The 13,937-nt window shown below is 41.5% G+C and overlaps 1 protein-coding gene across 13 annotated transcripts in view; it reads left to right on the top strand.

Moving 5' to 3' along the window:
- The window catches only part of GALNT3 (polypeptide N-acetylgalactosaminyltransferase 3), a 296,872-nt gene that overhangs the window by 244,226 nt on the left and 38,709 nt on the right, over nucleotides 1-13,937 (top strand). For all 13 annotated transcript variants that reach the window (XM_029605654.1, XM_029605651.1, XM_029605645.1 and 10 more), the window contains one exon: nucleotides 1,272-1,373. In XM_029605654.1, the coding sequence (XP_029461514.1) occupies nucleotides 1,272-1,373 (102 nt within the window). The remainder of the gene's footprint in view (nucleotides 1-1,271; nucleotides 1,374-13,937) is intronic.

Below are 13,937 nucleotides of genomic sequence, written 5' to 3'. Positions count from 1 at the left end.
TTCACAAGAAATCCTTCGCTCAGTCTAAGTAAACTTGCCATAAATGCTTGTTTACCTGTATATCAGGTGGGACATTTTTTAAAAGACCATTTCTGCATGTAAAACATTGCTTTTACCCACAGACATCCCTTTTAAAAATTACTTTTCCTATGTGTATTACTTTTTGTAATTTTGTGAGTTTTTAAAATTGTTATTTATTTAAAAACTTTTTTTATACCGGTATTTGGTGGAGACCGTCATATCGGTTTGCATTAGTTGACAATTATTGAAATAAAAATACATCAAATAAAACACAGTATACAACAACATCACTATTGCATTATTAAAATTGGTTACTATTTGCATTATAATCCCTAAACATATCAAACGTACGGACAATCATGACATTGACAATTGCATGTCTTTCAATCAAAGTATGATCCATTTTTCATGCTTTCGCTACTTGCCAGAGAACAGTTGTTATTCCACATTATACCTATTATGCCCTGTTTTCGCCTTCATCAAAAGCTTGTTGGTATAGCCATGTTTTGATTTTTTTCTTAAATTTTACCACATTTCTTTCTAATCTTAACTCTGTTGGAAGTTTATTCCAAATTTTGGGCCCTGCTAGTGATAGCTCTCTCTCTCTTACGGATGATAGTCTTGCCGATACCAAAGATGGAATGGATAACAGGCCTTTGTTGGCAGATCTTAAATTTTTTTGCGATGTATGTAACCATAGTGCTGCATTCAGCCATTCTACTTTCTCACCGTGAATTGCCTTACGCAGAATACTTAATGCTTTAAATTGTACTCTCTGCTCAATTGGCAACCAATGTAATTCCATTAAAACTGGGGTGATATGTTCTTTTCTACTTGTGCCTTGCAGCAGAATTTTGCAATATTTGTAGTGGACGTACAGTGGAATAAAGTAACCCACTTTTATACCATACTTCAAGCTTTGGGGAACGTAGTATATTTATATATATATGTATATATATATAATAATAATATATCATTTTATATATATATTTTTTTTTTTAAATAGAAAATAGTTCTAAATTTACATGGATAATAGCCATCCTGTGACCTAAGATATGTCTCCCATTTTATACAAATACAAGCAAAGCTCCCATCTTCCTTCTATGTCTAAAACTCCTGGAATCTGAAATTCAACAGAATCAGCCAAGCATGTTCTAAATACATTTTTTTTAAAGCAATGATTTCTTAAAGTGTGCAGCAAACAAAAAGTATCAAATTTTGATATTTGTTTATTATATATTTGTTTTTAGTTAAAAAATACAGGTAGAACTTTGTGTTTGGACTCTGGAGATACGAACCATGGTGATAAATCCTTAATTATGTATACGTGTCATGGACTTGGTGGAAACCAGGTAAATTTATTTATGTAATACTATACTATTTTATGCATATAATGTGAATGAAATAGTTTCCTGTAAATCATATCTTTCTCAGATATGCAACAGTGATTATCCCTTTTTAAAATTTTTTATATCAAATGCTATTGAAAATCTTTCTTACATAGTAACACAGTAATGATGGCAGATAGACTAAATGGTCTATTTAGTCTGCCCAGCAATTTGCTTATGGTAGTAACTGTCATTTCATGCAGGTTACCCTTGTGTGTTCTGATAGGGTAACCTGCACGGAGCAGTAGTTACTAACCTTCATGAACAGTTACTGCTGCTCTGTGCAGGTTACCCCCATGCGTTCTGTTAAGGGTAGTAACTGCCGTTCCATGCAAGTTACCCCTATGCAGAAATGTTATGCCATCCCTTTCTTTAGGTTTTTAGGGATATGCAGTGTTTGTCCCATGCCCTTTTTAATTCATTAACTGTTCTCGTCTTCACCACCTCTTCTGGGAGGGCAATCCAGGCATCCACCACCCTTTCCATGAGGATTGTTATTAAACACTCATTTATAAAGCACCAATGGCCTTATTTTCAATAGCCATACTATGAAAATATGACACACTGTCATAATGCCATATAATGAATTACATGAAAAATATTTATGGGTTGGTTTTTTTTGGGTTTTTTTTAGTACATGGGATGTTTTTCCTTATCTTCCTGCTAGACAAGTTGTTATATATGAGATTTCCCCCTCCTTCACAGTTGATGGAGACAGAGGACATACCTCTTGTATGACCTTTGCTGGGCTTATAAGGGGAGATGTGATCTTGGCCCAATCCCAGTACCTCCCTTGTTGAATGTAACTTTGTTCTTCCTGTTACCTACGGTTTTTGTTACAGTTCCCCCTTTCGATGTAAACCGATCTGATATGGTCCCAACCATGAAGGTCGGTATAGAAAAGTGTTAAATAAATAAATTAAATTAAATAGTTTTTCTGTAGTAGTCGCTATAGTTAGATGTTTAAACTTCCAGTCTTGACTTGACCTTGGCCTGTTTAAGTTCTTTGCTCAAGGGATGACAGTCCTTTTGGGGGTCTGCTTCCCCCCTCCCCCACCAATAGAAGCCTGCTTCTGGGAAGCAAACTTATTTATCTCTGTAGAGCCCCTTCAGGTTCCTTTGCAGTACCCTAAGGAGTCTGGTGAGTACTCTGGAATCAGGGGTAGGTAGTAGGGCTGTGTCTTCTCCTTTTCCCCCCTCCACCTCAAGTTGCCCTTGCAATCTCTCTCTCCCCCTTTATTTTTCTTCTCTCTGCTCTGGTTTGGAACCTGCATAAAGCGGGGGGGGGGGGGGGGGAGAGGAGGAAATGAGAATTCTTGTGCTCTGTGTAGATAACCTCCCAGTTGGCTTTGCTCAATCCCTACAAGGGTGAGTATCTCTTTTTTTTTTTTTTTTTTTCTTTTCATTTTCTTCATTGGTTCCCTCGAGGTTCCAAACTAAGAGAGAGGAGAGGAAAGCCTATTGGCTGAGCAACATAGCTGTTTAGATTGCAGCCGTGGCAGAGCAATAGTACCTGCAGCAGAAGAAGTTGGGAAATGGTGAGGCTCGAAGCAGATTGCGAGATGGGTCACTTATCTGTGAGATGCCAGGGTTTCGGTAGTACGTACTACAAGCAGCGGTTAGGAGTCCCCGATGTTTGATTCAAAAAAGTAAAAAAAAGAAGAGAAGCAAAGGCAATGATGAGAGGAAGTAGGTGCATCATCTGACACCAAGAAGGTGCCTAGAGTGGCAGGCTCCCTGTGCCTGGTATTTATTTATTTATTTATTTATTTATTTATTTATTTATTTATTTATTATTTTTATATACCGACATTCTTACATTAAAATGCAAATCATACCGGTTTACATAAAACAGAAAAAGCAGGAAAAAATATTTCCATAGTCAAATACAGAGAATTTTTTTGGTATGTGACCAATAGGTGAAACAAGACCTGCAGGATGGCCTAGTGTCTCCTGTCCAGGGAGTGAAGGAGCACATAGGGTGCCTCCTGGTGGATCCAGTACAAGCAGGAGGAGGTGACCTCTCAGATCTAGAGGATCTCCATACCCTATGTGGCCTGGTGTCAGGAAAGCTGCTAGCTGAAGCTTCCAAAGCAGGATAACATGACAGGGCTTAAAAACTCTTCAACCTCCTCTGGAGGCTACTGTAGCAGGGGCCATGGAAACAGTTCCACCAGAATTTGACCATCTCATGTACCTGGCTGCCTCTGCTATTCAAAGGCTGACATTGGACCCCTTTTTCTCCCCTGCCTTTGCCCTCTAAGGTCACGAGAAAAGGAACCCTTCCCCGAAATGGGACAGAACAGTATTGAGTGACTCAGGCTCTACATCCCAGACAAGTGGTTAGGAGTCCAGAAAAGATTATGTGTCAGATCTAGACTGAAATCCCCAGAGATCAGAACCCCTGGAAGAGAGGGAATACTCAGAGCAGGAGTCAGCAATGATGCTCATTTTCCACAGAAAGAATTGTGGGCCTTCCTCACAAATGTAATGTCCTCTCTTAAAATTTCAAATATGCAGGGGGATGATCAGATGGAAGGGGATCCTATACTATAGGGAATCTGTAGGCCATTAAGTCCTTCCCTTTACATCCTGCCTTGACAGCAGTGGTGTTAGTAGAGTGGGACATGCCCCAGGGAGGTCTGAAGGGCAGAAGACTCATGAATAGAATCTATCCATTTCCAGTAAAGAAATGGGAAGCACTCCTGAGAGTTCCCAAGTAGGCGCCTTCGTTTTGGTGGTCACCTGCAAGATGATACCAGTTGGAAGTGGACCTTTTTTAAGGAATGCTTAGGATAGGAAAACTGAGTCCATCCTTAAACAGGTTTTCTCCACTATGTGCTAGCTTTGCAGGTTACCATTTGTGAAGGTTGTGTGGCCCGATAAGTGGTATGCTAGGTTTTAGCAGCTCCTGGAATCAGAAGAGACAGCTAGAATAGAGTATGCGATAGCATTCTTAGAGAATTCCCTCTATGATCTCATTAGGATGACATCTTGGACTATGGCCTTAAAGGTGGCAGCAAGAAGGCTGCTGTGGCTCCAGAATTGGGTGGCAGATATAGTATCTGAAGCCTGCCTAGGAAAGTTGTCCTTCAGAGGTTGCCTATTGTGTAGCGAGGAGCTGGAAAAGCTCATTAAGGACCTAAGTGAATCCAGACTCCAGTGGCTGTCTGAAGAGAAACCCACAACATGCTTGAGTGGACCAAGACACCAATGCTACAGGATATTTCAAGGGTTATGTGCAGATAAATACACCCTGTAGCAAACTAGGAAAGCCAAGACCCAGTTTTTTGAGGGTCCAGAAAAGAGACAAGCTCTCAGAGAAAGTATCCAGCTCTTACAGCATCTAGGTTGGGTAATAAAATTTGCCAAGAGCAATCTGGAACCGATTCAGATGCTAGAATTTCTAGGAGCCCATTTTAATACAAAGAAAGAGAAGAGTCATGCTATCTTCCAACAGAGTATCCAAGTTGATTCAAGGAGTACAGGGCCTTTCAAGGTCAAAACTCACCGAGAGCATGGGACTTCCATTTGCCCTCATGGCGACAGCACGGGACCTGGTTCCTTGGGCCATAGCCCATATAAGGTCATTACATAAGAACATATATTCCATACTGGGTCAGACCAAAAGTCCATTAAGCCAGTTTCCTGTGCCCCACAGTAGCCAACCAAGTCACAAATACCTGGAGACTGGAGGGTGGCCAATATTTAAAAAGGGCTCCAGGAGTGATCTGGGAAAGTATAGACCAGTGAGCCTGACTTCAGTACCGGGAAACCATTCTAAAGATCAAAATCACAGAGCATATAGAAAGACATGGTTTAATGGAACATAGTCAACATGGATTTACTCAAGGGAAGTCTTGCCTCACAAATCTGTTTCATTTTTTTGAAGGGGTTAATAAACATGTGGATAAAGGTGAACCAGTAGATATAGTGTATTTGGGTTTTCAGAAGACATTTGACAAAGTCCCTCATGAAAGGCTTCTAAAAAGTCATGGGATAGGAGGCGATATCCTTTCGTGGATTACAAACTGGTTAAAAGACAGCATATAGAGAGTAGGATTAAATGGTCAATTTTCTCAGTGGAAAAGGGTAAACAGTAGAGTGCCTCAGGGATCCATACTTGGACCGGTGCTTATCAATATTTTTATAAATGATCTGGAAAGGAATACGATGAGTGAGGTTATCAAATTTGCAGATGATACAAAATTATTCATAGTAGTTAAATCACAAGCGGATTGTGATAAATTGCTGGAGGACTTTGCGAGACTAGAAGATTGGGCATTCTCAACACACAAAAGATTCAATTGTGCATTTAGTCTCTTGCAGGATCTTTATCCTGTTGGACTCTATGCCACCCAGACATAAAGAGCCACCCTGCCACTAAGTTGCTTCTCCCTCTCCTTGCGATATAATTTGTACCCTGGAACAGCACTATCCCATTGGTTATCCTCTTTTCACCATGTCTCTGAAATGCCATTTAAGTCTGTCATCATTCACTGCTATACACTCTAACTCTCCCATTTTACTTCTTAGACTTCTGGCATTAGTATACAAACATTTCAAAGTGTGTTTTGTTTGTATTAACATTCTGCTTTTCAGTTGTCAGGGATAATTTGGAATCTTTTAGTTCAGGTGATTCTTTACTTATAGGCACAAGGACTACTTTTCTTATTATTGGACGGGATGCCCTAACTCTAATGCTTCATTGGTATCTTTTGAAAATCCCTCCCTCTGAACCATGCAGTTTTCCTCTTTGTTCTAGTTTAAAAGTTGCTCTATCTCCTTTTTAAAGGTTAGTGCCAACAGTCTGGTTCCACTCTGATTAAGGTGGATTCCATCCCTTCGGAAAAGACTCCCCCCTTCCCCAAAAGGTTCCCCATTTCCTTACAAAACTGAATCCCTCTTCCTTGCACCATTGTCTCATCCATGCATTGAGACTCCAGAGCTCTGCCTGCCTCTGGGGACCTGCGTGTGGAACAGGGAGCATTTCAGAGAATGCTACCCTGGAGGTTCTGGTTTTCAGCTTTCTACCTAAGAGACTAAATTTGGCTTCCAGAACCTCCCTCCTACATTTTCCTATGTCATTGGTGCCCACATGTACCACGATAGCCAGCTCCTCCCCAGCACTGTCTAAAATCCTATCTGGGTGACACGTGAAGTCCACCACCTTCGTACCAGGTAGACATGTTACCAGGCTATCCTCACACCCATCAGCCACCCAGCTATCTACATTCCTAATAGTCGAATTACAGCAGTCCCTTTTCTCATAGCAATTTTTAAAAGCCTGGTTTTTTGTTTTTTGGTTTGTTTTTTTTAACTCAGAAGCTAATTTTTTGTAACTCCTGATCCAGCATATTAATGCATTAAGAGTAAAATGGCCATAGAGGCAAAAACTCATAATAAAAACTTTTTAAAATACATCCAAAGCAAGAAACCTGTGAGGGAGTCGGTTGGACCATTAGATGACCAAGGGGTTAAAGGGGCTCTTAGGGAAGATAAGACCATTGCAGAAAGACTAAATGAATTCTTTGCTTCCGTGTTTACTAATGAGGATGTTGGGGAGATACCAGTTCCGGAGATGGTTTTCAGGGGTGATGAGTCAGACAAACTGAACGAAATCACTGTGAACCTGGAAGATGTAGTAGGCCAGATTGACAAACTAAAGAGTAGCAAATCACCTGGACCAGATGGTATGCATCCGAGGATACTGAAGGAACTCAGAAATGAAATTTCTGATCTATTAGTTAAAATTTGTAACCTATCATTAAAATCATCCATTGTTCCTGAAGACTGGAGGGTGGCCAATGTAACCCCAATATTTAAAAAAGGCTCCAGGGGCGATCTGGGTAAATATAGACCAGTGAGCCTGACTTCAGTGCTGGGAAAAATAGTGGAAACTATTCTGAAGATCAAAATCGTAGAGCATATAGAAAGACATGATTTAATGGAACACAGTCAACTTGGATTTACCCAAGGGAAGTCTTGTCTAACAAATCTGCTTCATCTTTTTGAAGGGGTTAATAAACATGTGGATAAAGGTGAACCAGTAGATGTAGTGTATTTGGATTTTCAGAAGGCGTTTGACAAAGTCCCTCATCAGAGGCTTCTACAAAAACTAAAAAGTCATGGGATAGGAGACGATGTCCTTTAGTGAATTACAAACTGGTTAAAAGATAGGAAACAGAGAGTATGATTAAATGGTCAATTTTCTCAGTGGAAAAGGATAAACAGTGGAGTGCCTCAGGGATCTGTACTTGGATCGGTGCTTTTCAATATATATATATATATATATATATATATATATATATATATATATATATATATATATAAATAATCTGGAAAGGAATACGATGAATGAGGTTATCAAATTTGCGGATGATACAAAATTATTCAGAGTAGTTAAATCACAAGCAGACTGTGATACATAACAGGAGGACCTTGCAAGATTGGAAGATTGGGCATCCAAATGGCAGATGAAATTTAATGTGACAAGTGCAAGGTGTTGCATACAGGGAAAAATAACCCTTGCTGTAGTTACACAATATTAGGTTCCATATTAGGAGCTACCACCCAGGAAAAAGATCTAGGCATCATAGTGGATAATACTTTAAAATCGTCGGTTCAGTGTGCTGCAGCAGTCAAAAAAGCAAACAGAATGTTATGAATTATTAGGAAGGGAATGGCTAATAGAACGGAAAATGTCATAATGCCTCTATATCACTCCATGGTGAGACCGCACCTTGAATACTGTGTACAATTCTGGTCGCCGCATCTCAAAAAAGATATAGTTGCAATGGAGAAGGTACAGAGAAGGGCAACCAAAATGATAAAGGGGATAGAACAGCTCCCCTATGAGGAAAGGCTGAAGAGGTTAGGGCTGTTCAGCTTGCAGAAGAGACGGCTGAGGGGGGATATGATAGAGGTCTTTAAGATCATGAGAGGTCTTGAACGAGTAGATGTGACTAGGTTATTTACACTTTTTCGAATAATAGAATTACTAGGGGGCATTCCATGAAGTTAGCAAGTAGCACATTTAAGACTAATCGGAGAAAATTATTTTTCACTCAATGCACAATAAAGCTCTGGAATTTGTTGCCAGAGGATGTGGTTAGTGCAGTTAGTGTAGATGGGTTCAAAAAAGGTTTGGATAGGTTCTTGGAGGAGAAGTCCATTAACGGCTATTAATCAAGTTTACTTAGGGAATAGCCACTGCTATTAATTGCATCAGTAGCATGGGATCTTCTTAGTGTTTGGGTAATTGCCAGGTTCTTGTGGCCTGGTTTGGCCTCTGTTCGAAACAGGATGCTGGGCTTGATGGACCCTTGGTCTGACCCAGCAACGCAATTTCTTATGTTCTTATGTTAAAATGTGCACAAACCCTGCTGAATGACGTCGCAACCTCAGCGACATCTGAAGGAGCTACTTTCATCACCAACCTTGTTGATTCTTTGAACTCTGACCTCAAGAAAGCCTTGAATGCACTCGCCCCAGCAAGGATCACAACCATTAAGAACCCCAGACTCACTCCCCTGCTAACACCCTGCTGCTAAAGGAACTGAAATGTTTAGAAGACTAGAACAAGGCTGGTGGAAATCTAACTCTCAAGTCAGTAGTCATCTGTAGAAGACATCAGACAACCTACTGCAAAGCAATCTTAGAGAAAAGAGACCCCTCTATTTCAAACCAATCTCCCAAGCATCAAACTCACCTAGAGAACTTTACGCACAGTTAATGCAACCATATCTCCTTCCCTCCGTATGGATACCTACTGCAACAAGCTAGTGGAATTCTTTGGCAACAAAATTGCAAATCTTAGAGCGGAACTCAACACTACCATCAAGGTCATTCTGACATTACTTAAACTAGACCTGACTACTCATAGAAACATAGAAATGACGGCAGAAGAAGACCAATCGGTCCATCCAGTCTGCCCAGCAAGCTTCACACTTCTTTTTTCTCATACTTATCTGTTTCTCTTGGCTCTTAGTAACCTTAGGTTCTATTTCCCTTTCACCCCCACCATTAATGTAGAGAGCAGTGATGCCCTCGCCCTCTCCTCCTCCCACCCCTTATCCCTTGATGAAGTGAACTCCATCTTCGCAGATCTCAAACCTAGTGCCTGCCTTGAAGACCATGTCCTTCCTGGCTCATCAAGCAGGCCAAATCTGAACTTCTCATTCACATGCAGGACATCCTAAAATGCTTCACTGATAGGCCACCTCCCCAAACTCCTTAAGCAGGCAGTAGTAAGACCCACTGTGAAGAAACCAAACCTTGACCCAGAAGAACTCAGCAACTACTGACCAGCCTCCAAATGTCCTTTTCTCAGTAAATTTATTGAAAAAGCAGTCCTATGACAGCTGACCGAGCTCCTTCATACCACGAACCACTTAGACCCCAACAATCTGGCTTTCGGCCATATCACAGCACTGAAACAGCTCTATCTTGTCTAGTAGATGACTTGGGTCTATACCTAGACCAAGGTTAATAAGCTGTCCTAGTGCTACTGCAGCATTTGACAGTTGACCAGCAATTCCTCATAACCTGCCTGTTAGACCTAGGTTTTTCTGGCTCAGTGCTTACCTGGTTTCTTTGCTTCATGACCGCACTCAGATCATCTCCGTAGGCCAGGCCTCCTCCCATCCACATATCCTCTTGTGATGTACCTCAAAGCTCTGTTTTCCCCACACTCTTTAACATTTATCTGGCCCTACTTGGCAACTAATTGGGGACTGTCAAATCCCCTTCCACATCTATGCTGATGATATTCTGGTCCTCTGCCTCAGGGTGCAGACCCTGATCTAGCCCTCCAAATTTTAAACTCCCACCTGATGAGAATTGCAGACTGGTTACACCACAACAAATTGAAGCTTAATCCCCAACAGACAAGTGCTTTGAATTGGAAAACCAGCCCATTCCTCTATCTACCGTAGAATAGTCCTGGAAGTATCCTTGATACACATAGCCTTCAAGTCTGCAGTCTAAGTTGCATCCTAGACTCAAGCTCACTATGGAAACTCAGATATGTTCTGTTACTACAGCTGCCTTCTTCCAGTTTTGACAGCTCCATACACTCTTGGGTGCTCCTGATTATGCCGCCACCATCCAAGTCTATGTAATTACCTGGCTAGACTACTGCAGTTCTCTTTACATTGGCCTTCCAAAACAGCTCACACGCGGTCTCTGCAGCTCATTCAAAATGCTGGAGCATAGAGTCTATTCAGTTTTAGTAAATTTGAGCCAGTCATCTCACCTTTCAAGCCCTCTGCACTGGTTAACGGTCTCTATTTGATCTTGGTACTGGTCCTTACCTTTTTAAAACTTTAAAGGCATTGTACCTGTAACCCCATCCCGGGAGGCAGGCTGCACTCCAAAAGGGCCATAAACTTATTTATCTCTTTGGGGCTGAAATCATGGCTGGCTTTTCCTTCAGTCTCCTTCCCCAGAGTGTGGATTCTTTTTCTATGGGGTCACACAGTGTTCAAACAAAAAGTCTTTACTGATGGGCAAACCAATTGGTAGAATGGTAGCAATAACACAAACCTCTATGCCACAATGTCTCTATTTTCCCTTACAGTCTTTCCCCTCTATCTGTGCAAGAATCTCTAAACCAGGGCCACAGAAACTTCTGCTCATCAAGGCTTTGAAAAAGTAGAGTTCCCACATGGGCAGGGTATCCTTTAGCTGGGTGGAAAATCCCTTCCAACTCCCGGTAAAAATGGTTAACACTCCTTTGCACAGAGAGTCAAATCCTCTTTCTCTCCAGAGAGTGAAGATGCCAGATGGGTGTCCTCAATGATCTTTAAATTGCTCTTACTTACAATTGGATGATCATCTGATACTTCTCTGATTCTCTCTGAATCCTAGGTGGGCAGAATCCCCTGGGAACAGGCAATTCACCCTGCCCCAATGCAGGAAGGAAGGAGTGGCCAAAACCTTCCTCCTGGGTCTCAAAACGTAACTTCTTTTGAAATTAAAAAGATTTAACACTGAAATTCCTCCTTGCAGTAGGACACTACCACCATTGTCCTTGTCAAGTGTATGGAGGGAAAGTTTTCCCTAACCTGAGCAGCCCCAGTCGCAGGGTTCCCCGTGCATTGAACCCAGATGGTGCACAGGCTCTCATAAGGATCCTACCAATCAAATTGTAAAAACAACCCAGAGGGAAAATCCCAAACAGCCAATGAATAGACTGGAAAGGAAATACCTTCCTAACCCTGGTCAGTCTCCCCAGGTGGAATTTGCGTGGATCCTCTCACTGGACATGAAAAGTTAACACAGGCAAAACTCCTCTCTACCACCTAATTGCTAGCAAACCATAAGAGACTGCCTCTCAACTCTCTGGAGAGGGCTGCTTAAAAAAACCTTTGCAGGAGGACAGCAATTCCAGCATCCTCAATGGGAGGGGCTACATGTGAATGGTAACCTCTCCCCATTCACTAACCTTTACTGTACTTACTAAGGGTTTATCCAGGCCATAATAGTAACATAACTAGATGCCTGTTACATACTGTTCTGTCTGGCCAACCGATTCTCCCTGTAGACACTGGCTTGCCCACTCTGCATGCTGCCAAACATTTGCCCAATTGTGCCTGACCTCAATGAAATGCAGCTCATCAGCATGAGGAAGAGGACCTTCATTGGTTCAGTCCTGTCCCTTTGGAACTCCCTGAGACTGGACATCAGACTTATTCTGTATCTCTTGACATTCAGGAAAAAACTATAATCGGTGATTTAGTTCCATATGTTTTGTATTTCTTTTTGATTTAGTACCTTATTGAATATAACTTTTCTTGACCTGAGCCCTGTATTGCATGTAAGTTTGAATTGATTTAGTGTTCCACCTCATTGTGCTGATCTGCCCTTGCCCATCTACCCCCTACTCTCCTCTCCCCGACTTTCTTCCTCTGATCTCTCCTCACTCTTTAAAAGCTATTCTGTCGCATGCTCTAATTTCACCCATTGGAAGAGTATGAAATAAATAAGCAATGATGATAATAATGATGAAAAGTGTACAAAGAAAAAGCTTATGCCCCGATTTTGAAAGGGCCACGCTCATAAAAATGGGGGTTATGTGCGTGGCCGGGCCTTGCGCGTGCTGTGTGCATTTTTTGAAGGCCCCAGCCACGCGTGTAAACCTCGTTACATGCCGAAGTGCCGGGCCTCTGCAATGGGATGGGCCAGGGGGCATGGTCTGGTGGGCCAGGACAGCACCATTAGTATGAAAACAAAACAAAAAACATTAATATTAGGTAGGGGGTCTGGGATCGGGAAGGAGGGGGAAAAGGTAGGAAGGTTAGATAGGAGTATAGGGAACTGGAGAAGCCCTACTTGCGTCACTTTTTGTAGCTTTGTAAAATCCCCTTCCCCCCAACGCACGTGATTTGCAGGCCGCTCGCATATGCACGTGCGGCCATTGGATTTTATAATGTGTGCCACCAGGAACCACACATGGGTCTTAAAATCATAGTTACAGGTACTGGCACCAGAACTCCAGCTTTCGCCCATAGACTGACATTCGATCTCAATCGAGATATCACACCGGTTTACATTCAGGTACTGTAGGTATTTCTCTATCCCCAGAGGGCTTACAATCTAAGTTTGTACCTGAGGCAATAGAGGGTAAAGTGACTTGCCCAAGGTCACAAGGAGCAACAGCAGGACTCAAACCCTGGTCTCCTGCTTCATAGTTCACTGCTCTAACCACTAGGCTATTCCTCCTCCCTCATGAATTAAGCTGTGCACCTCTCTGAATTGGGGAGTAGAAGCTAATACCTTCCTTAGCACAGGATTTCTGTGTAAGGGTGTTAGCCTGTATGCACATTGTTGTCTGTTCAAAACTCCTTGTACTCGGGAGTACAAGTTGTGCACAAAAATTGTATGCACAACTGCAGGTAAAAATGTGTGCTCTGCTTGAGCATACCTTATTATATCGGGCTCTTTATTAGCTAACTAGTTTCAGTTCCAAACTGAATCTAATATAAAATGTGGGTTTAAATGGCAGATTCTCTTCAGAACAAGCTGCGCTCACCCCTATAGAACAGAATGAGTAGGGAAAAACTCCCTCAACCACAAGGGTTCTCTTTATTCTTCCCATCAGCGAAAAATATCAGTTTGGATGTAAGGGGCTTTCTGGAGTACATTTCTTTTCCAGCTCTTGGGAAAAAATTGGTAGAAACAAAATAGGAACACCCTACCACACACACAGAAGTCTTTTATAAGCACTAGTAAAGTTATTCATTTCTAGTAAAATAGATAACTTTGATGTTTATACTGGAAAACAATTGTTCTTGAGGGAATGCGTATGGATTATAGTGTCAAAACTGATTACCATGCATTTGGGGTCGTCATACCTTGTCATAAGAAACATTGATAGTATGTTTTTAGTTATTAGCCTCTCCCACCACCAACAAAAAAACCTTGTTTTAATCTATATTTTTCATGAGACTGTCCTCACAAAACCTAATATCACATTAACTGTTGTCAAATACATAAAGGAGCAGATTTTCAAAGCCTTAGGTATTA

The sequence above is a fragment of the Rhinatrema bivittatum genome, chromosome 6 (assembly GCF_901001135.1).
Source record: "Rhinatrema bivittatum chromosome 6, aRhiBiv1.1, whole genome shotgun sequence".
Classification (NCBI taxonomy): Eukaryota; Metazoa; Chordata; class Amphibia; order Gymnophiona; family Rhinatrematidae; genus Rhinatrema; species Rhinatrema bivittatum.
Note: the sequence above shows the minus strand (reverse complement) of the source record. Positions and strands in the feature narration are given on the sequence as shown.